Source organism: Mus pahari, chromosome 5 (genome assembly GCF_900095145.1).
Source record: "Mus pahari chromosome 5, PAHARI_EIJ_v1.1, whole genome shotgun sequence".
NCBI classification, from domain to species: domain Eukaryota; kingdom Metazoa; phylum Chordata; class Mammalia; order Rodentia; family Muridae; genus Mus; species Mus pahari.
Genome location: NC_034594.1, coordinates 138,090,953 through 138,105,131, shown reverse-complemented (window position 1 = coordinate 138,105,131; position 14,179 = coordinate 138,090,953). Strand labels below are relative to the sequence as shown.

Sequence of the window (14,179 nt, the reverse complement as noted above, 5' to 3'; positions counted from 1 at the left end):
CTGGCTTGGATCTCGCTATGGTCCAGCCTCCCGAATGCTGGGATGACATTCATGGGGCATCACGCCCGGTTTTTTTCCTTTGACTCGAGAGGCGTTAGCGAGACGACCACCTCAGCGGCTTCCGTCACGCCTCCCTTAGCCATTAAGGAGTGGGCTCGAGCGGCCTCCAGCGCCTCTCCCAGGGTGAGGGCAATCGTGACGTACACCGGCTTCTGTTGCCGGTGCGCATCCTCTCGCGAGAAAGGCCTGGAGGGGGCGTGGTCTAGGGAGGAGAGGGAGGAGCTCGCGGCCGCCTCCGCCTTCGCCTCCGCCTCCCGCGGGAGGGGGGTCGAGGGAGGGGACTGTTGCCGATCTCTAGATGTTCTGGGTAGTCTGAGGAGAGAGTATGAGGCGAGCCGTGGCCCGGGTGCCTCTCCGCTCCGGGGGAGAAGGCGCGGCCGTGGCTGCCGCCCTCTGAGTCGCGGCGCCAGCGAGGCCCCGGGGCGCGCGCATGGTGCTGGTGCCGCTCGGGTGTTGATCGGCCTGTCCCCTCCCTCTCTTCCCCTCCCCACCCCCCGCGGTGGTCTCCCCTTTCCCACCCCAGCCCCGGCGGAGCCATGGCTCGGAGTGGCTCCTGCCCGCACCTGTTGTGGGACGTGAGGAAAAGGTCCCTTGGGCTGGAGGACCCGTCCCGGCTGAGGAGCCGCTACCTGGGTGAGCGGGGGCCCCGGGGCGGCGGCGCCGAGGTCGCCGCCCAGAGGTGGGGGAGGGGGCGCCGCCGGGGCTGTTGGCGACCGGACCGTGCCCCGGCCGGGGCGCCCCGCGGGCTTAGGTGTCAGGTGGGATGACGGCGATCCGCGTCCGCACCTCCTAAGGTCGGGGTCTCTTTTGCAAGCTGCCAGGCGCGGCTCAAGCTGGGCTTCCCTGGGAGAGCCGGGCCGTGGGGAGGCGGCACTAGCTTGGAAAGGTGTTGGGGTCGCTCGTGGGCTGGGACTCCGGAGAAGACTTGGCGAGCCTTACGGAGATGCCACGTTGAACGCAAAAGTTGGCGCTTTGGCTTTTCTCCGGAGCTGTCCCCGCTCAGCCGAAGACCTCAAGGTGTTGCTTGTCCACCTTCTTCCTTGGCTGCCGCAAGGGGTACGATGTCGCCCGAGAGAGACGCTGTTGACCACCCTCCGGGACTTGACACCCCAAGCCCGGCTCGCTGTAAACCGTGGCGCTGAGCCCAAACCTAAAAGAGATCGCGGAGCCCTCCCCACCCCCGCGCTTTCCCAGGTCCAGCCTGCTGTCAGTCCCGTAGACCTCTTTTAGGTGGTGTAAGGTTTCACGTTCCTGTTCCCACCCCTGGAAAACACACTTGGCATTTTCTGTTTCTTAGTTAAGCTTTCTAAAAACAACCTTCAGTACTGTGGGAGCAGGGTTCCACCTTTTTCGTTCTGAGTACCACGAGTTTTGTTGAGTGTGCTGGGTCATGCCAGAGTCAACTAAAAAGTCCTGTTTCTTCAAAGTGCCTCCTCCCCCAACTCTGTCATTTCTTTGCCAAGTGAAGAGATTTGTTGCTGTCATTTGGTTGTTTTTTTTTTTTTTACTACAACAAAAATAGAAGGAAATGAAATCTCATTACAGCCAGTACTACTGGTTGTAAATTGCTTAAAGGAAGCTAGGTGTGCATTTTAATGTTTTTAAATGAATATTATCATTGTAAGAATTAAATATAAAAAAGCAGAAATCCCAGGATCGGTCCCATTTTGATTTCATGCCACTGGCCCTAGAAATGTTTCTGTTTTTTGATTATTTTCCTTGATTTATTTCCTTCTTAGGAATGCATACATATAAATAATATGTGCACCCTACATGTGTGTGAATGAAAACCGGATGCATGGTGGTGAAAGCATTTTTTTCCCCTTGCATTTTTCTTCATTGCATCTGGAGATCCTTATAGGCATAAAAATTTGTGTAAAACATTACATAGTACCTAATGAAGAATTTTAATGTTCTAAGTTTTAGTCTCTTTAATTTTTATTTGAAACAGAGACTCCCTATATAGCCCAGGCTAGCCTTAACTTTTATCTCATTCTCCTGATAGCTGGGATTACACTGTAAGTTTCCACCTGACCCTGTGCCCTTTTCTGTAATATGTATTCACTGTCATGACTGTGCAAACATCATTTACATATGTTGTAATAAGTACCTAGACTGCTTGTTTTTAATATTTGTAAAGTCCTTTTTAAAATCCTTGTCTTAAAAGAGGTGTGAAAATTTATTTTAAAATTTAGTTTGTGTAGAAAAAACAGACTTTTACATTAATAAAACAAATGCTAAAGTTTTGTGTGAGTGAAGTTATAATTTAGTCTTATTCCAATTGGGCAATTCTGAGTTTTATAGTTAGTATTTCTGATTGAGTTCAGCTGTGTATAATAAAGGTAATGAAAACATGGTCAGTAGGGCTTTGGAGATGGCTCAGCCACCAAGCCTGTGCTGCTTCAGTTTGTTCTCTAGAACTCTTACATTGCAAAGAGAAAACTCTTAAGACTAAGAACTGCCTTAGTCTTCTAAGTTCTGGAGTTACTGATGTTTGCCACTATGTTTAGCTTTAAGTAATTGAAGTGTAACAATGATGCATACTTTATTTTAGCACTTCCTTAAAAGCGATTTTTGCTGGGTTAGATGGAAGACAGCTGTAATTCTGTAATCCCAGCACTTCCAAGGTAGGATCACCTGTTTAAGGCCATCTTTGAAATAAAACCTATGGTCAGTCTAATGAATCTGATACCTAATGAGGTTCTTTGTGGGTGGGGTGGGGTGGGGGAGGTGGGGAGTAGGGATGACCTTTCTCGTAAAGCCTTTTTTTGATGAGGGAGACTTGCTGAGAGTTTGAAGGATATTTAGTGAAACTCTGTCTCAACAAACAAACAAACAAAAACCCTTTTAAATTCCAAGTGCAAGGAGCTTAGAAAGTTGATTTCTTTTCTTTTCTTTCTTTCTTTCTTTTTTTTTTTTTTTTAAAGATTTATTTATTTATTATATGTAAGTACACTGTAGCTGTCTTCAGACTCCAGAAGAGGGCATCAGTTTTCATATGGTTGTGAGCCACCATATGGTTGCTGGGATTTGAACTCAGGACCTTTGGAAGAGCAGTTGGTGCTCTTAACCACTGAGCCATCTCGCCAGCCCAGAAAGTTGATTTCTTAAAGATATGCAGATTTAAACATCTTAATTGTTCAGAGTTTTATAGTTTACATTTTCTCCTAATAGATTTCTATTATTTGCATTCCTAATAATGAATTACTGCTAAGTAACATTCAAACTGGAATGTTTATTTTTATGGAGGTTTTGATACTAAAGAAACAAAACACAAAGGTTCCATTAACTTCCCCAGGAACTGAACAAGGAGAGAAAACTCTGGCAAAATTACCAGTTTTTTAGATAATGACTCTAGTGTATTCACTGACTTCCTACAGCACACAAACGGGATTGTTATCTCCACTGCCTGATCTTAAGTGTGTGCAGATTAGGTACTGGGATGTAGCTCATTTAAAAGAGTTGCCTAGCATGCAGGAAGCCCTGGGTTTCATTCCTAGCACCATATACTGGTGTGCAGGTGTCAGCTTGTAATCCTAGCACTCTGGAGGTAGAGGCAGGAGGATAAAGAGTTAAAGGCCAGCCCAGAATTCATGAGACCCTTTTTGAAAATTAAAAAAACAGGCAATTTTTAAAAATTCACTTGGGTTTGGTAGCTCATACCTCTAGCATTTGGGGCGTGGAGTCAGGAGGATTAAGGAGTGCTAGACCAGCTTGGGCTTGGAGTACAGGAGACACATTATTTAAAAACAACAAAAAGGATAGAATGGGTGGGCTGGAGAGATGGTTTAGTTGAATAAGTATGCTTACTGTACAAGCAAGGGGACCAGATTTGGGTCTCCAGCATCCATGTAAAAAGCTAGGGTAGGGGATAGAGACAGGAACATTACTGGGTTTGATGACTGTCATGTCAACCTAGCTTGAGAGCTCAAGCTTTAGCAAGTGATCCTGTCTCAAAGGAAAGGAAAGGAAAAAGGAAAGGAAAGGAAAGGAAAGGGGGAGAGAGAGAGAGAGAGAGAGAGAGAGAGAGAGAGAGAGAGAGAGAGAGAGAGAAGGAGAACGAACTCTATGTCCTCTGGCCTTCATGCATTGACTGATGCACCCACACATACAGGCAGGTGAACATAACATGCTTATATTATATACACAAGTCAGGTATGGTAGCTTACACATATAATCTACAAATTCTAGGCCAACATGGCATATATAGTCCAGAGTGAGATGACACCCTGTCTGGGAAAACAAAAACAAAACAACAGAACCAAAAAAACAAAAATGAGGCAGTAAGATGGTTGGGTGAGTAAGGACCTTGCTGTTGAGACTTGGCATCCTGAGTTAGATTCCTGGGACTAATACAGTAGGGGAGAACTGACTCCCTATTTTATCCTCTGATCCACACACATGTGATGTGACCCATTCCTTACCTTATATACAGTAAATGTGGCTTTTATTTGTGATGTTTTCTTTTTTCAAAGATGCTTTTCTTAACTGGTTACTTATAATCCTAGATTTATGGGAGCCAGAGGCAGCAGAGTATCACTGTGTTTAAGGCCAAGTTGAGGTACAAAGAGGGAATACAAAGAAAACCAAACCACAAAATTTCACCCAAAATTCTTTAACACACTAGTGAGAGCTTACAAAGAAGCTATAAATAGTGAAATTTTACTTAGACCTTGGAAAAATTAAGGTAGGTTTTATTTTATTAGTGTTTGTAGATACAATCTTCACTTTGTGGGTAAATCAGTAAGATTGCTGGATTGTATAATGTGTCTCGCCTTGTTCTTCAACATAATTTATATTATACCACATTCCCATTTGGGATGTAGGCTCCAACTCTTCTTGTCAATATTTGCCTTACTCTTTCTAATGTTAGCTCCCCACCCCTTTTAAGATTTATTTTATGCCCATGAATGTTCCTGTGTGTATGTGTGTGTGTGTATTTGTTCCTGTTCTTTGACTTTTAGGCCTGGTGCCTGTGGAAGTCAGTAGAGTGTTTAGAACTGGAGTTAAGGCTAGTTGGGAATCACCATGTGGGTGCTAGGAACCAAACCAAGTCTTCTGTAAAAGCAATACATGCTCTTAACTGTCTAACCAGCTCTCCAGCTAATTTTAGCTTTTTTTTTTTTTTTTTGGTAAGAGGTGTATAAAAGTCTATTGCTTCAGTTTGCGTTTTTCTAATGGCTAACAATCAGATATCCATTTGTTTTCTTTTGTATTCATGTACATTAGTTAAATGTGAAGGTTACCTTTTAAATATTTTTTTATTTATACATCTATCTGTGTGTACATCTGTTTTGGTACAAGTCCTTAAGTAAATAGATTAGAAAATTTTTTGTATTTTATTTTTTGAGACAGAGGCTCACTATGTAGCTGTGACTGGCCTACAACTCAATATGTATATGTCAAGCTGGTCTCAGATTCACTGAGCTCCACCTGCCTCTTATCTCCTGAATGCTGAGATTAAAGTCAAATAGGTTTGTTTGTTTGTTTGTTTTAACATGCATTCTCCCGTTTGTCTTGTCTTTTTTCTCCTTTATTTTTTTATTTTATTTTTGGTCTTTTAGACAGGGTCTCTCCCTTATATAGACTAGGCTGGTCTGGAACTACTTCCCAAATGCTGAGATTATAGGTGTATTGCCACCATAGCTGGTGCTGTTTTCTTTTTCTGAAGTCCTCCCTCTCTTTTCACCTCTCCAAACCTGTCCCTGCATTCCTTCCTTGTTTCTTTTCTCTCTCCTTCCCTCTTTCCCTCCCCCTACCTTCCCTCTCTTGTCCTTCCTTTCCCTACATCCCTCCCATTCCCTGGAAGGCTCCCTTTTTATCCCCCTCTTACTTTCTTGAGATAGGGTCTCATGTAATCCAAGGATGGCCTTGAACTATTATTACACATCTGTATTTTAACACTGTTTTCTGAACATTGTTCTTAACAATATTTATAGTTTAATATTTTTGAAAGTTTTGTATTCTGTTTAAGAATCTTTACATAATCCAAGGTCACAAAATATTTTGCTGTTTTCTTGCCCCTTGAAAGTTTTCTATTTTATCTCATATATTTAACACTTTGAACATTGTAGAGTTCATTTTTGTAAGTGCTATGAGGCGAATCAAGTTTCATTTCTTCGCTTGTGAATGTAAAATTGATCCACCACTGTTTATGAAAAGACTTTCCCCCTTTGTTGAAAATCAATTAACCAGATATGTTCAAGCCACTTTCTCTACCACATTCATTGATTTAAGTTTCTGTCTTTTGCCAGTACTTTATTGTTTATAGTAAATGTTAAAAATGGGCTTAGTGTGTGATAGGAGATGAAAGGAAGGGAAGAGAGAATGGAATAAAATGGCCATTTGTAGCTGACTGCTTCCCTGGCACCTTTTGGGAAATAATGCATAACTGTCTTAGTTTCTATTCTATTGCTGTGAAGAGATACTATGACCAAGGAGCACCTTATAAAAGGAAACATTTAATTGGGGGTTAACAGTTTTAGAGGGTTGGTCCATAATCATCTTAATGGAAAGTAGACAGGGATGGCATTGTAGCTGTAAATGAGAGCTTTGCATCCTAATCCCCAGGGAGGAGGGGGGGGAGAGAGGGAGGGAGAGAGAGACAGAGACCGAGAGACTGGGCCTGGTACAGGCTTTTAAAGTCTCAAAGCCCATCCACAGAGACACACCTCCTTCACAAGGCCATATTTACTCCAACAAGGCCACACTACCTAATCCTTCCTGTAGTGGCTATTCCTGGTTGTCAACTTGACTATATTTGAAATGAACTACAATCCAGAATTGGAAGGCTCACCAGTGAACCTAATTTGGAGGCTGGGAGATAGAAGTTTCTGATCTGGATCTTGGTATGGAGATCTTGAGACACAGTGGTGATTGAATCCAGAAGATTAAGACAGGGAGATCTCCGAGTCCAAGGTCATCTGGGATTAAAGGTGTGGTGGCACACACCTTTAATCTGGGCTACACCTTCTGCTGGGGACCATATAAGGACATTGGAAGAAGGGAGTCTGGCTCTCGCTCTTTCGCCTTCTTGCTGTGTGGGACTCAGCAACTGCTAGATCCTTGGACTTCCATTCACAGCTACTACTGAACCATTGTTGGGATTTGGACTGCAGACTGTAAGTCATCAATAAATTCCTTTACTATATAGAGACTATCTGTAAGTTCTGTGACTCTAGAGAACCCTGACTTCCCAAACACTTCCACTCCTTGATGACTTAAGCATTCAAATATATGAGCCTATAGAGGCCATGGTCATTCAAACTAGCACAATAACTATGTCAGGTTCTTCATAAGATCTTTTCTCGTGCAAAAGGTGGTTCCAAGTTTGCAAACCCCTTTGATACACGAATATTAACACAGTGATATTCTCTGGCACATTTGCCTGTTTGATGATCTGAAAATTTACAAATGGAATGCTTAGAGTTGATACTACTCTTCTGTGTGGATTATCAGGAGCTTCCCTTGCCCAAACAATGCCAAGATCTCCTTTAATAAGGGTGGGGGTGTTGCTCATTTTAGAATCAATCCCAAGAGGACAACCTGAACCCAGGCTGAACCAGAAAACAATGCTATATAAAGACATAAGATGGGGAGGAATATCTCTACCCTTAATTGTCCTTGTTCTCCAGTAACCCCTGTCCAGGGTTAAGTTGCTTACAGATCCGTGATGTTCAGCCTTCCTGCTTTCTGCTGTCTGACTTGGGCATTCTCTTCTTTGAAGATCTCCATCTATACACACCTTCCACCTCCCTCCATGGGACTGCTACAAGACTACCAGTGCTGAGCCTGTCTGCTTTCTTGATATCTGATTCAGAAAGTACAATTTTCCTTTTTCTTCTTTTTCATCTTTGGCAGCTGTTGCAATCTCCAGTTTGCCTGCCCCATTTTTATTTGTCTTTCATATTTCTTCTCTCAGTGCAAGACAAAGGGATAAGAGATTGTTTATTCTGGGCCAAATATAAATAACTATGCCTGGAAACACAGATTCAAATTGCTCTGAATAACATGTTACAATGTAGATGCTCCAGTGTAGAAGCAGTTATGTGAACTTGTATGGCCATCAAATAAAAGGAATCATAAATCAAGGCATTTTCCAAATTTATGAGACCAAAAGGTGGGTGGGTTATAGCAAAGGGAGAAATTCTATTTTAGGTTATGAGTGTCATCCAGTAACATCCTTAGTTTTGGGGTTGCTGGAAACTAGTGATTTTTAAAGTTTATACATTCCAAATGTTTTGCCTGATAACTGCAAGAATGTAGGTCAGTTACAGAGGTGAGCAATGAGTGCCTCATAAGGGTAAAGGCAGTCTAAGATAGCCAGACTCAATATCTGCAGTGTTCCAACTCTTCCATAATCAGGACATTCTAATCAATCAGCTTTGTAAAATCATTTTTACATAGGTGTGGCTCCTCCTTCCTCCCCAGCTTCATTTAATGCCTATGAATCTGTTTTTTAAATTATCTGTAATTCTAAGATCCTGCTAAAGGGATCCTTTGATCTCTAGTGTCATATGACACTTGGTCCTTGTCTCTTTTCAAAATTTCCCAGGGAATTCTGAGTTCTTTCCATTTTCATATACAATTTTAAAACAGCTTGTCTGTCCTGGCTTGTGATGCACATTGATAATCCCAGCTCGTAGGAAACAGAGACAGGGGGATTGCTGCAAGTTTGAGACCAGCCTGGTTTACATAGTAAATTCCAGGTCAGTTGAGACTACATAGCAAAGCTTTGTCTCAAAATCACCCCACCATCATCAACAAAATCACAGTCTTGTCAGTTTCTCAAAAACAATAACAAAAGACTTGTTTTGTGTTTGCCTTAGTTAGGGTTTCTATTCCTGCACAAAACATCATGACCAAGAAGCAAATTGAGGAAAGGGTTTATTTGCTGTTCATCACCAAAAGAAGTCAGGACTGGAACTCACACAGGTCAGGAAGTAGGAACTGATACAGAGGCCATGGAGGGGTGTTACTTACTGGCTTGCTTCCCCTGGCTTGCTCAGCTTGCTTATAGAACCCAGGACTACCAGCCCAGGGATGGCACCACCCACAATGGGCCCTCCCACCCTTTATCCCTAATAGAGAAAATGCCTTACAGCTGGATCTCATGGCATTTCTTCTAGGGAGGCTCCTTTTTCTGTGATAATTCCAGCTTGTGTCAAGTTGACACACAAAACCAGCCAGTACAGTGTTCAATTTATATTATGTCTGGGAGAACTTTCATCTTTATAGTACTGAATCTTTCCAACTATGATTCTGGTCTAGCTCTTTATTTTGGTATTCATTGATTCAGTAGTTTTGGGCTTTGCTGAGTTGGGGATTCAACCCAGGGCTTCATTTCATCCCATGTAAGTTTTCACTGAGCTACAGTCCCAGCCCTGGAATGGGCTTAGAAAAATGAAAACAATTGATCTTATATCTTGAACCACAATTAAAACATACCTATTAATTTGTGTACTTTTTTCTTTAAGTTTTTTTTTTTTTTGAAAATTTGTGTGGATGATTATGTCACTGCATATTAAGTTTGATTCATCCTCTTTTTTTTTTTTTTTTAATACCTGTATTTAGTTCTTTAATTGCTCTGGGTAAGGCTCAAAAGTTAAATATAGAAATAAGAGAGGAGACTGTGTCTTGACACAGGGTCAGTTGTGCTGGTTAATTTTTGTTAAGCTTGATACAGCCGTGGCATCTGTGAGGAGGGAACTTCTGTTGGGAAAATGCCTTCATCAAATTGGCTTGTAGGCAACTCTGGGATACATAAGAAAGCAAACCGAGCAATAAGGAGCAAGCCGGTACACAGCATTCTTCTTTCCTTCCCTGACTTTTCTCAGTGGTTGACTATGTTATGGAGTTGTAAGCTGAATAAACTCTTTCTTCAAGTTGCTTTTAGTCACAGTGTTTTCTTACAATAATAGAAAGAAACCTTAACTAAGACAACTATTTTCATAATTTTTTAAAATATTTAATTTATGTATATGAGTATTGTGTTTTTTGTTTTTTGGTTTTTTTTTTTTTAAAGATTTATTTATCTTCAGACACTCCAGAAGAGGGCATCAGATTTTTGTTACAGATGGTTGTGAGCCACCATGTGGTTGCTGGGATTTGAACTCAGGACCTTTGGAAGAACAGTCGATGCTCTTTACCGCTAAGCCATCTCACCAGCCCGAGTATTGTGTTTTTATGAGTGGTTACCACAGCATACCTGGTGTCCATGGAGATATTTTCTGATTGAATATCCTGGAACTGTAGTTACAGAGGCAATGAGCCACCATGTGAGTGCTAGGAACTGAAACCAGGTTCTTTGAAAGAGCAGCAAGTACTTGTAACCACTGGATCATCTCTTTAGCCCTCATTCCTGATTTAGAAAAAGATTGTCAGGGGTTAGATGTAGATCTGTGGGAGAGCACTTATCCATCATGTACAAGGCTCTGGGTTCAAGCCCCATTCATGAAAAAAGAAAAGCACATAGAGGGTGCAAGGGTGAGGGGTTGCAGTAGGAAGATGAACAGTAAGTCTCAAGAGTACTTACTCCTCTTGCAGAAGACGCAGGCTCGTTTCCCGGTACCTACATGTCAGATCACAGCTGTCTGTAACTCTAGTTCTAAGGGTTCTCATGACTTTCCTAGCCTCTATGGACATTGCACACACATGGTACATATAGATGCATGAAGGCAAAACACTTACACCATAAATACAAATGTTAAGGATTGTCTCTGTTAAGTGTGTTGTTGGCTATAGACTTTTGTAGTTTCTTCTTGGATTAGGAAAGTCTTCTCTTGCTAGATTGCTGAGACGTTGATCACAACTGGGCATTTACTTTCGTCAGACTTTTTGATATTTTTTTTCAGAATTTGTGTGTGTGTGTGTGTGTGTGTGTGTGTGTACAAAGTGCTATCCCTAATCAATAAGCTGTTTGCAGTTGATACCTAGTGGGAAAGGGAAAATCATTTTTCTCTAATGGAGTGACACTGGGTATGTATATCAACCACACTCCAGGGAAGGCGTAGTTGGCCAACACAATTCAGATTCATGCTACTTGTGTATTCTTGTTTGGTTTGGTATTTTTAGTCATTTTATCTTATTTTTGAGAAAATGATGAATATAGGGAGATGGGGATAGGGGAAAATATGATCAAAGCATGGAAAAAAAGCCAATAAATACAACTTTTAAAAAGTTATTTGGGATCTGACATGATGGCTCAGTGGGTAAAGGTCTTGCTGCCCAATGATGATCTGAGTTCAGTCCTCAGAACCCACATAGAAGGAGGAGGAGAAAACAACTTCATAGAGTTGTTATCTGACCTCCATATGTACCCCATAGCATAGACCTGCCCCCACACACATCACACACACAACAGTCAAGTTAAAAATAAAGTTTTTGAATTCTTTCTACTGATTAAAATTGGGCTTTTGGATTGATTTGAACCAATATTGATTTCTGGGCTCTTATTACTAGAGCAAATTATCCTTTTTATGTTTTAAGTTTCGGTGAGTTTTAAGCTGTTGTTCATAGATGCTAGTTTATAGTTTTAACCTACTTAGTTCTTATACTAGAATGATGTTGGCTTCATGAGTGGGATATGAGTCTGGTTTTCTGAATTTGTATAAGGTTGAAAGTACTTTTTCCTTAAATCATTGAAGATGTCTGGGCTTGGCATTTTCTTAGTGGTAAGTACTTTTTTAAGTTATAAAAACTATATTTTAAGAAAATAATTGACTCATGCAGTTGTAGGAAATAATAAAACATTTGGGACTGGAGAGGTGGCTCAGTGGTTGAGCATGCTGGAGAGATGGCTCAGTGGTTGAGCATGCTGACTTATTTTCCAGAAGACCCAGGTTCAGTTCTTTCTACCCACATCATGACTCACAACCATCTCTAGCTACATTTTGAGAACATCTGATGTTCTTTTCTGGCCTCTGCTGGCACAAGACACAAACATGGTATATAGCCAAAACCATGTAAAATTAAAATTTTTTAAAAAGTTAAGTAATAGAAAGCTATATGCTATACCCCAGTACTATACCCCAGTACCAGTACCCCAATGGTAATTTCTTTTGAAATATAATAATCAGGAAACTGACAGAATTCACATTCCTTATTCAGATTTTTGTAATGTTACATAAATTCATTTATATGTGAGCATTTAGTTCCATGCAGTGTAGTCTAATATTTAGACAAATTAATGTTAATTTTAGTTTACTAATTATGGATTTATGTGGTTAAAACATAAAATTCCACCACATGGATTGTTTGTGCCACCCTTTTTCTACCCTTTTTTTACTGCTGTAACCCTGATAACCACAATTCTGTTCTTAACACAGGGTTTTGTCACTTCAAAGATGTCATATATTGGTTATTGTGGCATTTGACTATATTCTAAACTATCTAGGAAAATAAGCAGCTGGAATATTTAAGTCCATAAGTTTGATACTAACCTGGACAAATACACACGTGTCTCAAAAGAAGAACAATATTATTTAGATACATAATGTGTGTAACCTTATAAATGATGATATTTAGTATTTCAGGTTAGATTTTTATTTGGCATAATTGTCTTGAAATACATCTAAATTATGTACATCAATAATTTATTCCTTTTTATTGTTATCTGTTCATCTGTTCATCTGTTTTTAGATCGGTTGTTTCTAATTTGGGGTTAAGAATAAGGCTCTTTGAGTGCACACCTTTGATGCCAGCACTTGGGAGGCAGAGGCAGGAGCATCTGTCCAGTTTGAGGCCAGTGTGGTCCCCAAAGTGAGTTTTAGGGTAGTCAGAGCCTACACAGTGAGATCCTGTGTCTTGTATACATGTGCAGTAGCATGTGTACAGAAACCAAAGGATAACTTTTTAGCAGTCAGTTCTTGCCTCTCTTCTGTTAGTTTTCAGGTATTTAACTCAGGCTATCAATCTTGGCACCCAGTGCCTTTACCATGTAGGCTGTTTCCTAGTCCCCACAATACATAAGCATGTTCTTGGTATGTGCAAATTGTTAGATGCTATCTGTCGACTTACTTGGCTTAAATAGCATGACAAGTTGGTAACTTTAAAAAGGCCAACCAGATAGGGTTCACTTGCTTCCTTTAAAGCACTAGTGGTTGTGTGCTGGAAGTGCAGATGTGTTTTTGAAGTTCTGGGTGAGTTTTCATGCCAGAGCTGGAAGTTCAGTGGATGTAGGAACTTCTGATAGCATCCAGTCTTACAGAATACTGTTCCAGGTCAGAAATGATGGAGTTTGCTTACTCCTGTGGTGGAGAGCAGTTGTTCCCAGTGTGCTTGCCCTCTGGTGGATTTGTAGGCAATCAGCTCTGTGCAAGTCATGGTATAAACCTTATTTGTTTACCTGCTGTCTTGTGGAGTCAGTCAGATTTGTGCAGTGTTAAGAGAACAATAGCAGCGGCAGCATTGAGGTTGGGTTTTTAAAAGTTATTTATTTTAGATACTGCTTGGCTACATTTTCTTTTCTTTTCTTTTCTTTTCTTTTCTTTTCTTTTCTTTTCTTTTCTTTTCTTTTCTTTTCTTTCCTTTTGCCCTTCTTTTCTTTTCTTTCTTTTCTTTTCTTTTTCTCTTTTCTCTTCTTTTCTTTTTTTTCCTTTTCCTTTTGATAATATTTCTTTTATTCTGTTATAGGGGCTTTTTTGTTGTTTGTTTTTAAAAACTTTTTATTGGTTCTTTGTGAATTTCACATCATTCACCCCAGTTCTACCCTCCCCTTATCCCTGACCTTCACCCAACAAAGGAAAAAAATATTCTCATTGTGGAAGCTGTAGTGTGTCATAATGTGTCCCATGGTATATATAACCTTTTGTCCACACTTCTTTGCTTGCCAGTGTTCATTAAAGTGACTAATTGGTCTAGTAGGAGGCCTTTGGCTTCTGCTACTTTATCAATACTGGACCGTCACTGGGATTTCTTTTGGATATCCTGTTGTTGTCCTGTGTCATGGAGATCCTGTAGTTTTGAATCTGTGGGATGGGTTCCTTTATGTGCTCCAGCAGTTCATCAATGGGGTAGATGTTGTAGTGGGTCAATTGGATCTGGGCCTGAGAGATACTGAGCTGATCAGCCCACAGGCTCTCCTGCTCTCACACTGACTCTCACACCCCCAGGGCTAGCT

The 14,179-nt window shown here is 41.0% G+C and overlaps 1 protein-coding gene across 4 annotated transcripts in view; it reads left to right on the top strand.

Annotated features, from left to right (window-relative positions):
* The first annotated feature begins 340 nt into the window (after positions 1-340).
* Positions 341-14,179, top strand: part of Dcaf6 (DDB1 and CUL4 associated factor 6) — a 117,850-nt gene continuing 104,011 nt past the window's right edge. Inside the window, exon 1 of one of the 4 annotated variants that reach the window (XM_029539254.1) lies at positions 341-693. In XM_029539254.1, the coding sequence (XP_029395114.1) occupies positions 597-693 (97 nt within the window). In that variant the 5' untranslated portion in view covers positions 341-596. The remainder of the gene's footprint in view (positions 694-14,179) is intronic. The other 3 variants (XM_029539251.1, XM_029539252.1, XM_021198133.2) reach the window with 3 other exon arrangements.